This window comes from Ovis aries, chromosome 7 (genome assembly GCF_016772045.2).
Source record: "Ovis aries strain OAR_USU_Benz2616 breed Rambouillet chromosome 7, ARS-UI_Ramb_v3.0, whole genome shotgun sequence".
NCBI classification, from domain to species: domain Eukaryota; kingdom Metazoa; phylum Chordata; class Mammalia; order Artiodactyla; family Bovidae; genus Ovis; species Ovis aries.
This window is the reverse complement of record NC_056060.1, coordinates 25,802,688-25,824,916: the sequence shown is the minus strand read 5'-3', so window position 1 is coordinate 25,824,916 and position 22,229 is coordinate 25,802,688. Positions and strand designations below refer to the sequence as shown.

Sequence of the window (22,229 nt, the reverse complement as noted above, 5' to 3'; positions counted from 1 at the left end):
TTCTCTAGATGGAAGAACTATGAATATTTAATTCACATTCATTTACTATGAATATTCTCTGCTGCTGATAATTATGTTATTTTTCTTTCTGTAATTTTTATCATCAGTGCCCCTTGTAGTTTGTTTTAACTTATCTAGTTTCAATACACTAGGCAAATTTTCTTCTTTTATTGAGGTATAGTTAATTTATACTGTTTAGTTAGTTTTAGGTATACAGCAAAGTGATTCACTCATATATGTTTGTAGATATCTATATATAAGTAAGCAAGTGAAAGTTGCTCAGTTGTGTCTGATTCTTTGCGATCCCATGGACTATATAGTCCATGGAATTCTCCAGGCAAGAATACTGGAGTGGGTAGCCTTTCCTTTCTCCAGGGGATCCTCCCAACGCACGTCTCCCACATTGCAGGTGGATTCTTTACCAGCTGAGCCACAAGGGAAGCACATATCTATGTATACGTATTTATATATATTCTTTTTCAGATTCTTTTGCTTTAAAAATTATTACAAGATATTAAATATAGTTGCCTTTGCTATAGACTAGTTCCTTGCTGTTTATCTATTTTATATATAGTAATATGTATATGTTAACAAAGATCATGGCATCTGGTCCCATCACTTCATGGGAAATAGATGGGGAAACTCTAGAAACAGTGTCAGACTTTATTTTTTGGGCTCCAAAATCACTGCAGATGGTGGTTGCAGCCATGAAATTAAAAGACACTTACTCCTTGGAAGAAAAGTTATGACCAACCTAGATAGCATATTCAAAAGCAGAGACATTACTTTGCCGACTACGGTCTGTCAAGGCTATGGTTTGTCCTGTGGTCATGTATGAATGTGAGAGTTGGACTGTGAAGAAGGCTGAGCGCCGAAGAATTGATGCTTTTGAACTGTGGTGTTGGAGAAGACTCTTGAGAGTCCCTTGGATTGCAAGGAGATCCAACCAGTCCATTCTGAAGGAAATCAGCCCTGGGATTTCTTTGGAAGGAATGATGCTAAAGCTGAAACTCCAGTACTTTGGCCACCTCATGCAAAGAGTTGACTCATTGGAAATGACTCTGATGCTGGGAGGGATTGGGGGCACGAGGAGAAGGGGACAACAGAGGATGAGATGGCTGGATGGCATCACGGACTCTATGGACGTGAGTCTGAGTGAACTCCGGGAGTTGGTGATGGACAGGGAGGCCTGGCGTGCTGTGATTCACGGGGTTGCAAAGAGTCGGACAGGACTGAGCAGCTGAACTGAACTGAACTAATTATGTCTACGTTATTTTTTCTTGATTGAGATGCTTAGTCATATGAAAGGAAAATTTTGAAGTTTGGGTATCTATTTCTAATGTGCCTTCTAAAGAAACTGCATTAGTTTTCATTCTTTTTACCAGTGTATGAGTATGACTTTCTCCTCACAGCCTCATCCATGATGTCATCAATTTTTTGAACCTTTGAAATTTGTTAGTACAGAATAGCACCCAGAGCAATCTTATCTACATTTCTTTGATTACTAGTGAGACTTTTACTTTCATATGACTATCAACTATTGGGACTTCTTATGTGTTGGTTGTCTTATATGTTTTTCTCATTTTGAAATTTGTATATCACATTTCCTTTATCTTTCTAGAAGAACTGATTTCATAATAGAAATATTAGTCATCAGTCTGATATTTTATAACTTATTTTTCAGAGTGTGTTTTTTATTTTGTAGTGTTTATATATCCATATAAGATATCTATATGTAGATATTTATACAAAATTTTGTACATCCACCTATATCTAAGTATAGCAAGACTGAATATTTTGGATAGTGCCAACTATTTTTCCTCCCTCATTTGTTAATAAGAGATATTCTTAGAATGAATTTTCCATCTTAAATGTTTGCTTGAATATTATTTTTATTTGTCTTGGTTTGTTACCCTTTTTTGATGTTTAAATATCCTTTTGAAACTTTCTTGAGTTTATGATGAGGCAATAATCTACATATTTCCAAGCTTTATCTGTTGTGCCAGCACCATTGGTTGAATAATTCATCTTGTCCACAGATGAGAATGATTATTCATTTGTATTTTGGAGTCACTCTAAGTTTACCTTCTCCTTCCATTCTTTACATTGAAGCTTTGTAACTGTTTGAAAACAAAAAGATTACCAGCTACAACTGAATATCCCCCAGATTTTCTACTGCTCTTAGGATAAAAAGCAAAGTTCATAACATGGGTACAAGATTCCATCCTGTCTGGCCTGTTTCTCCTCCTGAGCTCAATCATTCACCTTCCTTCCTCACTGGCCTTCATGTCTCAGGGTCTTTACACTTGGCATTCCAAAGTCTGGACCACTGTATTTACTCTTCAAAAATAACTCATAGTTAGCAGAGTCTGAGTAAGTATGATGGTGATGTGTCATATTGTTCTCATAGCCCTCTGTTCTTTTCCTTGAAATCAGTTGTCAGAGATGTATCTGTATTTAAATTCATTTAATCTATGTATCTACCTGTATCTACCCATCGAGATCTAGTCCATTTTCTCTCATATTCAGAATTACTGTTTCACCTCAGAACTTGACACTGAACTTGGAATATAGTGGATACTCATTAGTAATATCAGTTACACTCATTAGCTGCATTAGTTGAAGAAATAATGCATTATATTTTCAGAATATATTAATGGCTGTTAGGGAAGATTTCTGATTTAAAACCATATTTGATAAAAGCTTAAATCTGTTTCTTTAAATAAAAATGTTTGATAAATGCTTTGGTTATGTTTTGTTTCTAGTCTTTAGGTATCTCCAGACCAAGTCAATGTATGAAGCAAATGACTCTTTGGTGTCTGAATTTGTTTTCCTTGGACTTTTTACCTCTAGGCCAGTGCAGAATTACCTCCTTGCCTTCTCTACAGTGTTTTATGTAACAATTGTTCTAGGGAATCTCCTTGCTGTGTTTGCAGTGACCTTTGACCCTCATCTACATTCCCCCATGTACTTCCTTTTAGCCAACCTCTCATTTATTGATTTGTGTCTTTCTACCTTAACAGTGCCTAAGATGATCTCTGACCTGCACTCTGGGCACAAAACCATATCCTTCCAGGCATGTGTCACCCAGATATTTGTCCTTCACACCCTGGGTGGATCTGAGATGGTGCTGCTCACTGCCATGGCCTTAGACAGCTATGTGGCCATATGTAAGCCCCTGCACTACCTGACCATCATGAGCCCTCGGGTGTGCCTTTTGCTTCTGTGTGGTGCTTGGGCTATTGGCCTCATTCACTCAGTGGTCCAGTTAGCTTTTGTGGTCCATTTGCCTTTCTGTGGTCCTAATGAAATCGACAGTTTTTACTGTGACCTTCCTTGGTTTATCAAACTTGCCTGCATAGATTCCTACAGAATGGAATTCATGGTTATTGCCATCAGTGGGTTCATATCCATGGACACTTTCTTCTTGTTGATCATCTCCTATGTTTTCATCCTGGTCACCGTATGGAAACGCTCTTCATGTGGTTTGCGCAAGGCCCTCTCTACTCTGTCAGCACACATCACTGTGGTGGTTTTGTTCTTTGGACCCTGCATCTTTGTTTACATGTGGCCATTTCCCACGGTGCCAGTGGATAAGTTTCTTGCCATTTTAGACTTTTTGGTTACACCCATCCTGAATCCTGCCATTTACACGCTGAGAAACAAGGAAATGAAGATGGCAATGAGGAGACTGAGTAGTCAGCTTCTGATTTAGAGGAAGGTCTCCTAAGTAACTCATGGAAGCCCAAGTTATTTCAAGCAACTTCATGTAATAAAAGTGCTTAAATTAATATAAAAAATTTGGGGATTTTTTTTCTAAAGTCACCATTTTAGAATATTCAGGCCATTTATTATGAGGTTACACTGAACTCTTTAGGTAACAAGTCATTTGATAGATTAATCCCAGGAATTGCTTGGTGGAAATTTTTGAAAAAGTGTCAGTTATACACTTCGAATCTGCCGAGTGTATGGCCTTATACATCACCCTGCTTGGATTCAATGAATCAATTTAATTCAATTAATTGAATTAACTTATAACTAATATTGTCAAAAGTTTGAGAGAGTTGTGAAATATCTAACTTTCCTTTGATTTAAAGTTAGGATGTGAAAAAATCATATTTTTTCTGAAAGACAAAAAAATGTGGATTTAAATGAGGATTTAAAACCTGCAGAAACAAAACAGGGTAATAGAAGTGGAGTGGACAGAAGATGGATAAGGTAGCAAAATAAAGGAAGATTAACAGATGGCAGAAGGAAAGCATTTGGGAGAGCCTCATAATATACTTCATGAGCTTGGCCTCTGGCTACTAATCTCACCCTAGCTTGTCTCAATTTCAGACTCAAGTCATCTACAATTGGCTTCGGACAGCGAAATTTATGAATATGTTGTTATTTCACAATTTTCTGAAATTATGACTTAATCCATCAATGAATATTCCTCCAACATTGAAACATGTTGATCTGACCATATAGCCTGGCTGATATTATCATTAGCTAACAGCCATTCTGTCCAAATCACTATTTTTCTTTGATAACTCATCTTATATAACTCTTTTATGTCAAAACATGGGTCTCAGTTATATGGTATTGTGTATAACCTGTGTAAATAACAAAACTAATTTAATTTATAGTTTACTTTGATAACTAGAAGACTGAACCAAATTTTCTGCAAAGCTGTGAAAGGACCCTATGTTTGAGTATTGTAATCCAAGATTCATTTAAGATTATCAATCAGTTGTATATTTTATATTTTTCCTGTTCACAATTATTTCATTGCTTTTATTTGTATTTTTAAATACAATTGCTTTTATTTGTATTTGGATTCTTGTTAGGTACATTGATTAAAAAGAACAATGTAAAGCCAATTTCTCTTTGGGTAATTTTCCATACTTTTTGAAAGTAGCAAGAGAAGGAAGAAGACTAAAGTCTAAAGTTTTAAGCATAAAGGTTCTGAAGGGCAAAACTGAATCACCTGAATTCTTTCAGACTGAGGAGGAAAAGATCTAATAGAATCATCATCCAAACTTGGAAGGGATATATACAAGGAACAGGAAAAACCTGAGGTATACTAAGTCTTATAAAATTTACAATCCAGATTCAAATAGGCTTTATTACTTGACTGAATTGAAGTGATCACACCATAATCTTTTATTCCTCATAGAAGAGAGAGTAGATAATTTGTGGAGGAATAGTGACTCAGATGGAAAAGATTCCACCTGCAGTGCAGGAAACCTGGGTTCGATCCCTGGATAAAGAAGATCCTGTGAAGAAGGAAATGGCAACCCACTCCAGCGTCCTTTTGTGGAGAATTTTGTGGACAGAGGAACCTGGTGGGCTTCAGTCCATGGGATCACAAAGGGTCAGACATGATTGGGTGACTAATACACACATATCATGCCAGAGCTAAATATTCGTTTATACACAGTATTTAAAATAGAAAAAAATATGATATATATGTAGCAGGGATATGTAACTGATAATTAAGCGGAAAATAATAGAAGTAGACTATGGATGGCTCAGTTGTTGACATTAGGAAAGAGTATAACTCGTATACAGAGAAGGCAATGGCACCCCACTGCAGTACTCTTGTCTGGAAAATCCCATGGATGGAGGAGCCTGGTAGGCTGCAGTCCATGGGGTCGCTAAGTTGAACATGACTGAGCGACTTCAGTTTCATTTTTTACTTTCATGCATTGGAGAAGGAAATGGCAACCCACTCCAGTGTTCTTGCCTGGAGGATCCCAGGAATGGGGGAGCCTGGTGGGCTGCCATCTATGGGGTCGCACAGAGTTGGACATGACTGAAGTGACTTAGCAATAACTCATTTAATCTAAAGCAATGTGAAGAAGTTGAAAAACTGAAAAAATTTTCAGAGAAACAATCTAAGAAAGAATCAAGGGTTGTTTTGAAATAAAATTAAATATGGGCAATTATGAATTTAAGGGGGCTTGATTTAAAAACAGACAGAAGAAAGGCTCAGTGGATTCAAAGACAAGTCAATATATATTATCCAAACTGAGTAAAGAGAGATTAAAAGAACAAAAAATGTCAGAATACATACACGTATGAAAATAGCAATTCTTTTATTTAAGGGTTTATTCCTGAGATTTTCTATTGGGAATGTTACAAAATACACAGAACCATGTCATCTTTTGCTTCTGTGGAGGCTCAGATGATAAAGAATCTGTCTGGAATGCAAGGGACCTGCCTTGAATCCCTGGGTCAGGAAGATGCCCTGAAGAAGGGAATGGCAACCCACTCCAATATTCTTTCCGAGAGAATTCCATGGAGAGGGGAGCCTGATAGGCTGCAGTCCATGGGGTCACAGAGTTGGACACGACTGAGTGATTAGCATACATGTCATCTTTAAAAAGTAATATAAATTTGAGATATATCTAGATCCATGGATTCAGATAAATGGATGTAAACTTGTATAATTTTTTGAGGAAGATTTCTGAAGAAAAGTTTTGTTTTGTTATATGTAGTAATGAGTAATTTGCAAACTTTGTGTATAATATTGTTTTTACAGGCTATTTGAACACTGCAGTGAATTAAATGGATAGTTTATTACAAAACTAAATTTTTTTACCTATCTATATGATGAACTGACTAACGTATTTATAAATTGGAAGGAAAAAAGCAAACTCTCTAAAGGTTGTTAATATAGCCATCTTTGTATTTCATATACATCATTTAAAGACAATTACGGTGTTTCACAAATAAAACATGATGCTGAGGGGACAAAGCTCTATCCAGATTATGATTATGATTCAACTTTCTGAATATGATTAGGAATGCTTAATGATTACTTTTATAGATACGTCTATAGAAGATAATTAGAATGTTTTGTAAAAGTAAAGAGAGCAATATAATGCAGTAACATTAAAGAAAACGTTAGAGAAGGTCTATATGAAATGTTCTGCTAAAAGAAATGCATAGGATAATAGAAAATTATTATCCACACTGATATAGTGGTCAGTGTTGAAGTAATAGTAAGAATAGTAATATAAAATAGTAACATTCTTACTAATTTCAAGTCATTCTTGAGAACAATCAAAATCATGCTTTTAAAGACTGGCCAAATTTTCCAAACAGGAACTCATTTTAACAATTCTAGACTCCTAAAGAATTGACACAAAATTTTCATCAACAGATACACATGATTTCCATATGTGAATTGGGAAACTCTTCCCAGTCTTCAGTAACAGGGTGAAAGTGAAAGTGAAGTCGCTCAATCGTGTCCCACTCTTTGTGATCCCACAGAGTGTAGCCTATCAGGCTCCTCCGTCCATGGGATTTTCCAGGCAAGAGTGCTGGAGTGGATTGCCAATTCCTTCTCCAGGGAATCTTCCCGACCCAGGAATAGAACCCGGGTCTCCCTCATTGCAGGCAGATGCTTTACCGTCGGAGCCACCAGGTGTGGCTAATTTAGTGTGCTCACAGTAGACATTCTGACTATTTGAAATGATGAAATACCAACAGAAATCTAAGTCATCATAGCCGCTTAATGGCATTTCTAATCTCTTTGTTTCTTACAGTATAAATGATTGGATTTAGTAGTGGTGTGATGATCGCATAAAATACAGCAAGGAACTTGTCCACCCAAGCGATGCTGAGTGGACATAGGTAGATGAAGATGCAAGGCCCAAAGAATAACATGACCACTGTGATGTGGGCAGTGCAGGTGGAGAGAGCTTTGGATGCGCCACCCTTTGATTGGTGACAGACAGTAAGTAGAATATAAGAGTAAGAGATCAGCAACAGAATGAAGCAAACGGTTGCAAGTACCCCACTGTTAGCATTTGTCAACACTTCTAGAATATAAGTGTCCATGCAGACTAACTTGATCACCAATGGAATATCACAGAAAAAGCTATCCAATTTTCTGGGCCCACAGAAGGGCAGTTGTGTAATTATAGCTAGTTGGCTTATTGAATGCACAAAGCCAATGATCCATGATGTCATCACTAGTCGAATGCACATTTTTGTATTCATGATGCTGGAGTAATGGAGTGGCTTGCAGATGGCCACATAACGGTCATAGGCCATCATCACTAGGATCACCATCTCACCCCCTCCAAAAAAATGTCCAAAAAACATCTGACACATGCAGCCTCTAAAGGAGATGGTCTTATTTTCTTTCAGAAAGTCTGTGATCAATTTAGGGGTGGTTACTGAGGAAAAGCATAAGTCAGAGAATGACAGATTAGCTAATAGGAAGTACATAGGCAAGTGGAGGTGAAGGTCAGCAATAACGAGGAGCACAATGAAGACATTGCCTAAAATGGTGATCAAGTAAAGTGAAGAAAATACCACTAGGAGGAAGGCCTGGAGGTCCCATGAGTCACACAGCCCAAGCAAAATAAATTCAGATACCACAGACTGGTTTACTTCTTCCATTCTGTTCAGTGTCTTCTAAATTTATCTGAAGAAAAGATGTAAAAATAGATTTTCTAAATAAACAGTCTGTGCATCAAGTGTGTTTTTTATGCGCTACTAATGGAAGTGTGTACTTACATAATCACTGTAAAAAGCAATTGGACTTCTCTTTTAATGCTCAATATACATATATTCTATGGTGCAGCAATTTCACTCCCATTTGTATGCTCAATGTAAACTCTTCTATCTGTATACAAGGAAAATTTACAGCAATGCCTATAAACATAGTGATAGAATCTTAACAAAGTATAGCTATATAAAATGACATGAATGTGTGTTAGTAAAATATAGTAATAAAGAAATAAAAAGCCTCAAATAGATCCTCTCAACATAAGTTTTATAAGATGAAGAGCACTACAAAAATAACAGTATATTTTGCAGGAACTTGTATAAGTCATAAAACTATGTCCCAAAATGTAACCTCAATTGCGGAAAGCCAAGATTCTGCATGAGGATGAACACATAAGCAATTGTCCATTATTATCATCTGTTTAGGTCTTGGACTGGGCAATGTTTCATAGGTATAGTTTTATTATTATATAAACAAGCAAACAAACTCAAAATGGACATGGAAAAATTAGGAGAATATACTGTGAATCAAGAATGATGATCTATTCAATACAGCAGACCTGAGTTAAATAATGGTTTCAAAAAACTGGCATTTGCATTTGTTAACTGAAGTATAGTTGACTTACATTAAATGACTTAAAGTCTGCCATCCACAGAAACATGGATGGACCTATAACGTATTACTGTTAGTGAAATACCAGAGAAAGACCAGTACTGTTTGATATCACTCACATGTGAAATCTAAAAAATACTACAAAAAGTGACATTTTATTAACATCTTTTGAAGCTGTGTGGTAAAAAGATATTTATTATAAATAAATTTGAAAAACTCAAACAATATTTAATGCATTATTGAAGAGTAATAATAATTTTAATGACTAGATCCAGTAAAAAAGAGATATTAATACTAGCTTTGATAAAATGACAAAACGCTTTTACCAAGAAACATAGTTAATTATGTATAAGAGCAGATAAGCTGATCAACGAAAGTGTGGAAGAATACATGTTGCATGCATAAGGAGTAAATCACAAGCATCAGGAAGAAACGTATTCTGTTCATGAAATTCAAAGCGATATAGCCTGTAATTGAGATAAGAAGATACGTGTTTCCCAAACTGTATGAAGTTGCATTACTGCTCTTGGCACTCTTTGCTTCTGGTTTTGCTTTCCTTTAGTCTTGGTTTACTCTCCCTGTTTTCTATAATTGAAGTTGTTGTTGATTATATGTTTGTTGTTTAAATCTACACAGTTATTATACTAGGGATGAAAATAAGAGCAGAATTAGAAAACCCTAGATGTAGAAGGGATTTTTAATTTTTTCTGATAGGGTAAACAGGAATTTATTGAATGCTTTCTTACTGTGAACTGTAATCACTTTTGAGCACTTCATTGAAAAAAAAGTTGATTGCAGTCATTCGAGATTATACTAAAGAAGAAAAAGGTTATGTTTACTTTCTCACCTAATTGCTGCAAATGTTGTTAATATTATTTTAGTTGAATTACAAAAGATAAAATATCACTGCTAAATTAATTATGAAAAATGAAAGTGAAAGTTGCTCAGTCATGTCTGACTCTTTGTGACCCCAAGGGCCATTCCAGTCTATGGAATTCTCCAGGCCAGAATACTGGAGTGGGTAGCCTTTCCCTTCCCCAGGGGAACTTCCCAACCCAGGTATTGAACCCAGGTCTCCCACATTGCAGGTGGATTCTTTACCAGCTGAGCTACTATATTTAATTTTCAAGTAAATATTACATGGGAGAAGTAAATCTAAAGATTTTTAAGAGTATAGTTGCAAAATCAAATGAGTTAAAGCAAGACTCACAAAAAAGAATCAAAAGTTAGGATAATTAAAAATAAAAAAGAAAAGGAAGCAATTCTCATTTTTTAAAGCTGCTATTTTTAGGGTCATACATAAATTAAGTCTCTCTGTTTCTTTGTCTCTCCCTGTCTCTCTCTGACTAGCTCCCCTGTGCTAGAAATTTTCACCCACATCATCAAAAGTAATCTTCACAATAAGCCCGTGAAAGACATCTTATTCTGAGTTTGACCATCAGTGTAACCTGTTAGAGTCTCAGAGCTGAGAAATAGTATGACTGGAGTGCAATCCCAGTGCTCTCTGATGCTAGTCCTTCGTTTATGCTGTCATTCTGCGCATCTTTCTGTTCAGTTTCAAGAGCGTAATTCCACTTACATGGTAACTATTGACTGTTACAAACTTTAAGAGATTTCTCTTTGTGTTCTTTGTAATTTTCCTTCCTGAGCTAAATTAATAGCAATCACTTTTCTCAATATTCAGAAATTTCTGTTAATTACAGTTACATACCTGTGTCTAGAACACAGTTTCCCTTAATTCAGGGAAACTGTAGACACCAATGATTGTGGCTCTATGAGGATATGAACGCATCCTCAAAAAGGGAGCTGTAAGGCTGTATAGAAGGTATTCCTTTTGATGCTGAAGGGAGTCTAGAAGTCCCAGCATGTAACTGGGAGAAGAAATCCATGATATTATTGGAAGGTATACAGCAATTCCCAGAGAAGGCAATGGCACCCCACTCTAGTACTCTTGCCTGGAAAATCCCATGGACGCAGGAGCCTGGTAGGCTGCAGTCCATGGGGTCGCTAAGAGTCGGACACGACTGAACGACTTCACTTTCACTTTTAACTTTCATGCATTGGAGAAGGAAATGGCAACCCACTCCAGTGTTCTTGCCTGGAGAATCCCAGGGATGGTGGAGCCTGATGAGCTACCGTCTATGGGGTTGCACAGAGTCAGACACGACTGAAGCGACTTAGCAGCAGGAGCATACGACAATTCCAAACCATCCTAATTAGCACATATGGAAATATGATATTGAAACATTCTCTTAAATGTGATAGAGGAAGGGAACTAAGGGGGAAATTAAGATATTTACAGAACATATAGACTATATCCTTACCAGAGAGACGCCATACTTGATTACCTTTTTTTCCCAAGAATAAAGCATTGTTTATATTTTTAACTAGAATCTGAAATAAAATTATTACTTCATCAAAATAGAATCTGCTTTCTGTTGTGATCAGCATTCATGGGGGACTGTGAGATATATATTTAGTGTAGAAAGTGGCCTCTGGGATAGGAGACTCTCAAGCTAGGTTCCTTTGGGACCACTTTATTCTGAGTCTCTCTGAATTGAGAGTTCACCTGGAAAGTGTTCCTTTTGTGTAGATCAGAAAGAGACCTGTGGGGACAATGATAAAAGTTCTACTGGTGGAAGTTAAGCACAGTTTTAAAACATCTCTTTGCTTACTGTTTTAAAAAAGAAAAAAAAAAAAATCCAGAACTAAGTTGTCATGTCTAGTTCCAGATGACTTGGGTCGGTAGACAGGGGATGACCAGCAGAGGGAGATGACCTAGTCACTTTTGTTCACCACCTATGTCCATGGTGAAACAGCCTTGACTGCTGGCTTTGTTGGGTTTCAATGAATATTAGAAACATTATAAAGTATCAAAAATTTCTGATTATTTGAACAATGATCTTGGTTTAGCATTGAGTAATGTGTATGTACAGTTGTTCAGTTATGTCTGACTCTTTGTGGCTTCATGGTCTGTAGCCCACCAGGTTCCTCTGTTCATGAAATTTTCCAGGCAAAATACTGGAGGGGGTTGCCATTTCCTACTCCAGAGCATCGTCCTGACCCAGGAATCGAACCATGTCTTTTCTGCATTTCTTGCATTGGTAAGCAGATTGCTCAACATTCAGAAAACGAAGATCATGGCATCCGGTCCCATCACTTCATGGGAAATAGATGGAGAAACACTGTAAACAGTGTCAGACTTTATTTTTGGGGGCTCCAAAATCACTGCAGATGGTGATTGCAGCCATGAAATTAAAAGATGCTTACTCCTTGGAAGAAAAGTTATGACCAACCTAGATAGCGTATTCAAAAGCAGAGACATTACTTTGCCGACTAAGGTCTGTCTAGTCAAGGATATGGTTTTTCCAGTAGTCATGTATGGATGTGAGAGTTGGACTGTGAAGAAGACTGAGCACCGAAGAATTGATGCTTTTGAACGTGGTGTGGGAGAAGACCTTGAGAGTCCCTCCGACTGCAAAGAGATCCAACCAGTCCATTATGAAGGAGATCAACCCTGGGATTTCTTTGGTAGAAATGATGCTAAAGCTGAAACTCCAGTACTTTGGCCACCTCATGCGAAGAGTTGACTCATTGGAAAAGACTCTGATGCTGGGAGGGATTGGGGGCAGGAGGAGAAGGGGATGACAGAGGATGAGATGGCTGGATGGCATCACTGACTCAATGGACGTGAGTCTGAGTGAACTCCGGGAGTTGGTGATGGACAGGGAGGCCTGGCGTGCTGCAATTCATGGAGTCGCAAAGAGTCGGACACGACTGGGTGACTGAACTGAACTGAACATTGAGTAAAGGGAAATATTATCAATATTCTATAAGATAAAAGGCAATAAAGGAAGCCTACATTTATTTTTCATTTAGGGACTATTATATAAATTCAATATTATTGACAAGATTCCAACATCTTAGAAGCTTGAGAAAGAAATGTGATAGTCTGTCTCCACCCATCTCTGTTACTTTTTTCACCGGAAAAAAAGTTATCCATACTTAGTGGTTATTCCATGCAATTACATATGCATATGTTAGCATATATGTTATGGAGGAGTCTTATTTGCTTTGTGGAATGTATAGTACATGTAAGGGTGTTTTAAATTCCAATTTATTTAAAATCAATTTATGCTTAAATATCTGTCAGTCAATGTAAATGGTTGCTTTTAGAGAAATTAAGAGAGAAATTTATGTAACAACACATTTTTAGTGTTTTCTTCACACTTTAGGAACAGATGCTTGTGGTTTGGAAAGCAGATGTGAAAAGACAATGAGGTACAAAGATGGGATTATTGGGCTTGACATTAACTATGTGGATACTGTTAATGATGTCAGCCCACCACTGGTCAACTTGGCTGATGATCAGGCATGGGAAATCCTCTGTCTTGACATATAGCCTAGAACATCTGTGCATTAAAGTATCGCTGACTATATTTAAGGAATGGCAACTCAAGGTAAATCAGGAAACTACTTCAAGTCCAATATTCTTGAACATAGGGTAGCACAAACATACAAATATGACAACTATCTAAAATATTCTTGAATATGGAGGGGGCAGAGTCAAAAACTTCATCTCAGCTCCACATAAACTCATAAAGAAAAGGTGGCTATAATGCACCATATCTGCAGGATAACTTTTGTTCATTTCTTTTCCTTCTCATTGTTAGAGAACTTTTGATAAACAGACATTTCACTCTTCCCGAGTGATGGGGAACTCTGGACAGGTTTCAGGAATTTATATAAACTTAATAGTCACTGTCTTATCTACCTGGTAAATCTATCTATGTGTTCTAGGGAAGAAATGAATCCCATGTTTTAGCTTCACCAAGTTTTTAGGTGACACAACAGTAGAGGAGGATGGTGACAATATTGTATTCAGTTAATCAAGTAGTAAGACTGTTATTCTTATACTCCTACACAAAGAAATCAAATGGGGTGGCCAACCAAATAATAATATATTGAAATCTCTAGCCTGGTTAATATAATTCTAAATAAAGACATACATTTGGAAGACAGCTTTGTGGTGCCTTATAAAGCTAAAGATCCTATTGCCATTTGACAAAGTAGTAGTACTCCTAGGTATTCACCAAATTGAGTTAAAAAATTCTGTTCCTACAAAACCTGAATTTTAATGTTTCTGGCAGCTTATTCATAATTATCAAAAACTAGAGATAACCAATATTTCTGGAATTTTGTTAGTGGACAAACTATGATACATCCTTATAATGGAATACTCTACAACAATAAAGGGATGTACTCTATCAAGTCATGAATAGATATAGAAAATCCTTAATATCTTGCTACATGAAATAAGCCAATCTGAAAAATCTACATACTATATGATTCCCCATATACGACATACTAGAAAATGCAAAACCATGGAGACAGTGAAAATAAAGGTGATTCTTAGAGATTTAGGGGGATGGATAAGTAGCTGAAGCATAGGAGATTTTAGTATGGTGAAATTACTTTTTATGATGTTGCAGTTTTGGATATATGGACTTAGACATTTGCTGCATCTTCTGTGAGGACCTAAAAGGAATGACACTGTAGTAACAATGAATGCAAATTTGCTTCTAATGCCACTATCCAGTAACAGGAGCCAAGGATCTTTGGAGAAATGGCTATTGTAGGAATAGGGAAGAATGAAGAAGAATGGTGCAAAATAATCTTGGAGCATCCTTTAATCTTAGAATATAAGGAAGTGCTCAAAAACACATAAAATCACAGACTTTGATGTGGATATATATCAAAGGGATTTAGGAGGTAAATAAAAAATCTCCCAATATTAGATTATAATAATTATATATATATATATTATATATAGATTATAATTAACAGTATTATATTATAATCCAAAGTATAAAATAAAATCCATGATTTCATACAGATATAAATGACTGAATAAATTAGTACATGAGGTAGAAGAGAAATCACCCATGTATAAGAATAACAGAAAAATTAGGCTGTCCTATACAAGGGGAACTTAGCTCCCTATTCCTTAAGTATTGGCCGAGTATAATGACTTTTTTTTTTTTTTTCAAAAAGTGCATTGTGGATAGTAGGGAAAGAAACTTTACAGTGAAGCAACTGACAAAGATTTCAATCAGATGATTAAGGGCAACGTTAGCAGTATAAATCATGTTGATGGTATAGACCCTTGATAGGAGGTGATGAAAATAGGACTTTATCTGTGATGTTCCTCCCTTGAGCCCATGATTCTGGTGTAATCATGGGAAAAATGTCAAGTAAGTGTCAATACAATGGTATCCTTATGCTGCAGTTCCTTAAAAAATTAAACATACAATTATCCTACAACCCATCAATTTCGCTCCTAGTATTTAATCCCAAAGAAATAAAAGCAGGTATTGAAATAACAACTTGTACATAAATGTTTAGAATAGAACTATTCACAATGGCCAAGGGTGGAAACAATCCAAATGTTCATCAGCTGATGAATGGATAAACAAATATGGTAATCCATACCAAGGAATATCATTCAGCCACAAAAAGGAACAGTGCACTAATACACGTTTCAATATGGTTAAACTTGAAAACATTATGCTTCATGAAAGAAGCCAGACACTAAAGGTAACATAATTGTTTTGATTCTTTTTGTGTATGATATGCAGAATAGGTTAATTCACAGAGACAGGAAGCAGACTAATAAGTGTCAGGGGCTTATTAGTGGACATTGATTGTGAAGAAATGATGATTGAACAGTACCGTGAATGTACTAAATGTCATTGGATTGTACTCTTCAAATGATTCACATCACATTATGTGAATTTTACCTCTATGATAAAATAGCATAAAATTTAATACTAAAAAGATAAATGAGAAAATATCATTTTCCATTATGAATAAAGACTTTAGTTATCGACTTTGTTTTACCTTATTTTTTTCAAAATCATACTTGGCTTATGTGTACCTTTCCCTTTTTTAGGTAAATGTATAATTGTTATGTAAAAGAGAATGCTGCAGTTCACACACTAAATTTTTGCTCATTTGTCTCCAAGCTAGATGTTATGTAGAAATTAGTCTAAACCAACCAGTCCATTCTGAAGGAGATCAACGCTGGAATTTCTTTGGAGGGAAAGATGCTAAAGCTGAAGCTCCAGTACTTTGGACACCTCATGCGAAGAGTTGACTCATTGGAAAAGACTCTGATGATGGGAGGGATTGGGGGCAGGAGGAGAAGGGGACCATCCAGGATGAGATGGCTGCATGGCATCACAGATTTGATGGACGTGAGTCTGAGTGAACTCCCGGAGATGGTGATGGACAGGGAGGCCTGGGTGCTGCGATTCATGGGGTCGCAAAGAGTCAGACACGACTGAGTGACTGAACTGAACTGAACTGATTATAAAATGAGATCATAGCAGTTTAACTAACAGAAATCAAATTCTGGGGACAATGTATTAAAATGGAGCTCCCTGGTGGCTCAGCGGTGAAGAAACTGCCTGCCAATGCACGAGACCAGGGTTCAGTCCCTGGGTGAAGACCCCCTTGGAGAAGAAAATGGCAACCTACTAGAGTATTCTTGCCTGAGAAATCCCATGGACAGAGGAGCCTGGAGAACTACTAGTCCATGGGATTGCAAAGAGTCAAGCATGATTTAGCAACTAAACAACAAAATAATGGTGTTAAATAAGATAAGAATGGTGACGTTTGGTCTTCTGTATGTGCACGTGGATTTTTTGAATAGCATTAAAGAGTTAGAGATATTCAGTATGTCTGAATTTAGTTAATGCATAGAAAAAAATCACAGGGCTGAATACCAAAGCACACAAATTCCATTACCTTTTCATCTATAACTGACCTGTCACAATCTTATTTCTTCATCTGATATGGAAGAATATTGGGTTTCCATATCACCATTTTATATGAAATAATAAATGAGATAATATAGGCAAAAATGCTCAGCTAAGCATAGAGCTAAGTAGACCCGTGCACTCTTACTTATGTGTTCTGCAATGATCTAAAAAAGAGAACATGTAGCGTAGGTATTAAACCCATGGACGTTGGAATCAGAAAATTATTGTGTTTGAATATTGGATCTGACTTCAGCATATTAACTTTTGCCAACATGTTAAATTTCCATATCATTTACTATTAGTATCTCTAAAATGGGGATGGTAATTGTATTAATGAGGTAAAAAGCAGGTTTAGTGTTTTCAAGGAAACTCCATGGATATGCTTCCAATGGAATTCTAATTAATTTTTACTAATGTGTTTGTTAATAGGTATTGCGTCTGCCTATAATGTGGGAGACCCAGATTTGATCTCTGGGTTGGGAAGATCTCCTGGAGAAGGAGATGGCAACTCATTCCAGTATTCTTGCCTGGAGAATCCCACGGATGGAGGAGCATGGTAGGCTACAGTCCATGGGGTCGCAAAGAGTCGGACATGACTGAGTGAGCTTCACATTCCTTTTTCACTGGTATTTGTCTAAATGATATTTATCAATAGGCATTAAAATGTCAGGAGATACTGGTTTTCCTTGAAGATATTTTGCTGTCATATTTTATTAGACATAGATTCCTTTGTTCCCCATTTACTTTTTAAACCAAAGTTCTAATATTTTTTTCTTCTCTTAATGTCATGAGAATTCAAAGTAGAGATCTCATAATAAATGGCCAGGGGACTCAGTCCACTGAATCATCAAGGGTCCAGGCTTGCTCTGCTCTTCACAGCGTAAGTCAATGACTGAGAGACAAGGTGTTGGGATCAACAAGAGACTTTATCAGGAGCTAGCTGGCTGACTGAGAAGATGGTGCTAGCACCTCAAAATAATCATTTTATCAGGGCCTGGTTGCCAGGTTCTTTTATGGATCAGAGATGGGGTGGAGAGATGAGGAGACAAAGTAAATACTATTCAATCCTTGCAAACATCCCCCAGAATGCCAAGCCTCAGGCAGCGGAATGTGTTGGTTTCACTTCCTTATGGTCTGTTACAGGCAAGCAGCTCAGGTTATCTCCTCAAGGCAGTCCATTATTCATGCTTACAAAAGTGGCAAGATGAGAGTTAAAGTTACAGAAGCAGATACAGCACAAATTCAGAATTAACCTTTCCCAGTTGCAAGGGGTCACCAAAAAACTGTTGTTAGTCCTGCAGCGGTTCTGAGGAGTACTAACCACAGAGATCAAAGAGGGAAACATTTCTTAAAAGGGCTCAATTATAGAGAAAATATTGTTTTCTGAGCTCCTTTTTTTTTGAGAGATCAGATTATATGGGCCAGTATAATATAAAATTATCAGCTGTTTTCCTTATATGGGTAAGTCAGAGCACCTCTGCGACATTACAACAAATCTCCCACTCCCTCTTTCCTCTGACTCTTCATTTCTGTTTTCAATTCAACAAACATTTGCTGAACCACTACAGGTGCCAGCCTTTCCAAAGGGAAGTTAGTATTTCATTCCAAGTTGCTTGAGTTGCTTCATGTACCTTGATTGTTTCTTGATTTATAGGGAACCTTTTGGGTCTGGACTATATTTCACTAGGAACTTGAAGTGATAGTTGCTCAGTTGTGCCTGACTCTTTGTGATCCTATGGACTATAACCTGCCAGGCTCCTCTGTCCATGAAATTCTCCAGTCAAGAATACTGGAGTGGGAAGGCATTCCCTTTCTCCAGTGATTTTCCCGATCCAGGGATTGAAACGAGTTGTCCTGCATTGCAGGCAGATACTTTACTATCTGAGCCAAACAAGTGGAATACACATATTGGAAGGACAGAGAAGGGGATAAAAGCCTCCAACTGACCGGGTCCAGCTTATCAGTCCAAATGGTGATTACGTCTTTGTGATGATCTTCCTCAACACCGTCATGAAGTGGATGCTATCTTACTATACAAGGCTTTAAATTGAGATGCAAAAAGAGTATTTTATTTTCAAGTGGAAATCATACATAAGAGATTAGGTTTAGGCAGGGCCACAGGCATACAGAAGTTACGTTAATTTATGACTCAATTCATTCAACAACTACTGCTGTCCAGTTGCCTTCCTTTGCCCCCAACGTACACCTATAGTTAACACAGGAATTCCTTATAATGAGTAGAATGAAAATTTAAAATTTGGGCCTGAACATACAGATGGTTTTGCATGATGTGTTGGTAGCAACTAGGAGAAAAAGTCTACAGCTTTAAAGTCCCAATTTATTGAAATATTGTGGTTGAATATAACTTAGTTGTGGTTAGTATTTGGGCTTCCCAGGTGGTGCTAGTGACAAAGAACCCACCTGCCAATTCAGGAGATATAAGAGATTCGGGTTCAATCCCTGGGTTTGGAAGAGCCCCTGGAGGAGGGCATGGTAACCCATGCCAGTATTCTTGCCTGGAGAATCCCATGGACAGAGGAGCGTGGTGGGTTACACTCCATGGGACTGCAAAACGTTGAACATGACTGAAGCAACTTAGCATGCACATTGTCAGTATTCTGATTATGGTCCTGAAAAACACTAATAAGAAATTCTCCCATTTGAAAGAAATGCAAGCAGTGTATTTGGTTGTCCACTTTGTTTGCCTAGAAGCATGCATATATACTGATTCATGAAAAGTTATTAATGGTTTGGTTACATGGTCAGAATTTAAAGTAAATGGAATTGGAAGACTGGTGGCAAAGAATTCCTGGGGGAAAATTGGTGGTAATTGATCTCTCAGAATGGGCACAGATTATGAAAAATCTGTGTCTCGTGTATTCTTACCAAAGGGTATCCATTATAGAAGAAACTTTAGTAGTAGACTAATAAATTCTATGCATGCTAACCTATTTTTCCAGCCACCTCCAGTGCTTGCTAAATGGAATTTAGTACAAAATAACCATGGTCAGAAATCATTTATTGCTAAACACTGCATTTGATCAGGTTTATTTTATTGCAAAGCAATTAGCAACAATGGTTATAGAAGTGGATTTGTGGGGTCATGAAATTCACGGATCATAACATGTACTTCAGTTCAGTTCAGTTCAGTTCCGTTCAGTTCAGTCGCTCAGTCATGTCTGACTCTTTGCGACCTCATGAATTGCAGCATGCCAGTCCTCCCTGTCCATCACCAACTCCCGGAGTTCACCCAAACTCACGTCCATCGAGTCGGTGATGCCATTCAGCTGTCTCATCCTCTGTAATCCCCTTCTCCTCCTGCCCCTAATCCCTCCTAGCATCAGAGTCTTTTCCAATAAGTCAACTCTTCCCGTGAGATGGCCAAAGTACTGGAGTTTCAGCTTTAGCATCATTCCTTCCAATGAACACCCAGGACTGATCTCCTTTAGAATGGACTGGTTGGATCTCCTTGCAGTCCAAGGGACTCTCAAGAGGCTTCTCCAACACCACAGTTCAAAAGCATCAATTCTTCGGTGCTCAGCTTTCTTCACAGTCCAACTCTCACAACCATACATGACCACAAGAAAAACCATAGTCTTGACTAGATAGACCTTTGTTGACAAAGTAATGTCTCTGCTTTTGAATATGCTATCTAGGTTGGTCATAACTTTTCTTCTAAGGAGTAAGCATCTTTTAATTTCATGGCTACAATCACCATCTGTAGTGATTTTGGAGCCCCCAAAATAAAGTCTGACACTGTTTCCACTGTTTCCCCAGCCATTTCCCATGAAGTGATGGGACCAGATGCCATGATCTTCATTTTCTGAATGTTGAGCTTTAAGCCAACTTTTTCACTCTCCACTTTCACTTTCATCAAGAGGCTTTTTAGTTCCTCTTCACTTTCTGCCATAAGGGTGGTGTCATCTGCATATCTGAAGTTATTGATATTTCTCCCGGCAATCTTAATTACAGCTTGTGCTTCTTCCAGCCCAGTGTTTCTCATGCATAAAATATAAGATATAAATTGAATGCCTAGAATTTTCAACCTCTTTTATAAGGTCAGTATATTGTCAATTTGAAGTGTTTCCAGTGAGGTTTCTGGGCATTAAATATTTCCCGTGGGGTATATGCAGTAGCTTCTGAATCTCTTTATCGCAGTTTTTATCTCTTTATTTCTCAGGGTATAAATGGCTGGATTTAGAAGAGGTGTAATAACAGAGTAAAACACAGCAAGAAATTTGTCCACCCAGGTGATGCTGAGTGGCCACACATAGATGAAGATGCAGGGCCCAAAGAAAAGCACCACCACTGTGATGTGGGCAGTGCAGGTAGAGAGTGCCCTAGATGTACCAGATTTAGAGCTTTGGCGAACAGTAAGAAGAATATATGTGTAGGATATTAACAAAACTATAAAGCAGGTCATGGCTGGAACGCCACTGTCAGCATTCATTAATATTCCCAAGTTATAAGAGTCTATGCAGGCAAGCTTGATTACCAGTGGTATATCACAGAAAAAGCTGTCAATTTCCCTGGGGCCACAGAAAGGCAATTGCACAATCACAGCCATTTGACTCATGGCATGCACAAAGCCAATAGTCCAGGAAGTCACTACAAGCCCAATGCACTTTTGCAGGTTCATTATGGTTGAATAGTGGAGTGGCTTGCAGATGGCCACATAGCGGTCATAGGCCATTACCACCAATAGCACCATCTCACCCCCTCCAAAAAAATGCACAAACAGGACCTGACACATGCAGCCTCTAAAGGAAATAGTTTTGTTCTCTCTGACAAAGTCTGTAATCATCTTAGGAGTGGTCACTGAGCAAAGCCACATATCAACAAAAGAAAGGTTGGCCAATAAGAAGTACATGGGAGAATGCAGATGGGGGTCAGTGATGATTAAGATTATGATGGCAATGTTTCCAAATACAATGATCAGGTAAAGCATAAAAAACATCAGTAAGAGTAAGACCTGCATAGTCCATGAGTGACAAAGTCCCAGAAGCACAAATTCTGACACTACAGACAGATTTCCTGCATCCATTTAATTCAGTGTGTGCTCTAAAATAACCAGGAGAAAAGACAGATTTTTCAGTTAGTGGGATGGGAAAGGATACTTAATCTTTAGAATTTGGTTGGAATTCTATCTCAATGAAGTTTAAATTCATTGAAAATTAACATCTATATCTGAAAGTGAAAATTTAATTGGGAAGACAAATATTGGGAAAATACTCATAGTATGATGACCAAAAGAGAAGTAAATGCCTAAAATCTGCTTTCCAAGA

At 37.4% G+C, this 22,229-nt stretch overlaps 3 protein-coding genes across 3 annotated transcripts; 1 reads left to right on the top strand and 2 right to left on the bottom strand.

The window, feature by feature from the left end:
* The first annotated feature begins 2,791 nt into the window (after nt 1-2,791).
* LOC101105825 (olfactory receptor 4F6-like) lies at nt 2,792-3,715 on the top strand. Its single transcript, XM_042253112.1, has one exon. It carries the CDS (start codon nt 2,792-2,794, stop codon nt 3,713-3,715), a length of 924 nt encoding a protein of 307 aa, XP_042109046.1.
* A 3,779-nt stretch (nt 3,716-7,494) lies between these two features.
* Nucleotides 7,495-8,400, bottom strand: LOC105613617 (olfactory receptor 4K3-like). The gene has a single exon (XM_012181123.3). It carries the CDS (start codon nt 8,398-8,400, stop codon nt 7,495-7,497), a length of 906 nt encoding a protein of 301 aa, XP_012036513.2.
* A 12,649-nt stretch (nt 8,401-21,049) lies between these two features.
* On the bottom strand, nt 21,050-21,991 carry LOC101105575 (olfactory receptor 4K14-like). The gene has a single exon (XM_012181124.2). It carries the CDS (start codon nt 21,986-21,988, stop codon nt 21,050-21,052), a length of 939 nt encoding a protein of 312 aa, XP_012036514.2. The 5' UTR covers nt 21,989-21,991.
* Between the last annotated feature and the right edge of the window lie 238 nt (nt 21,992-22,229).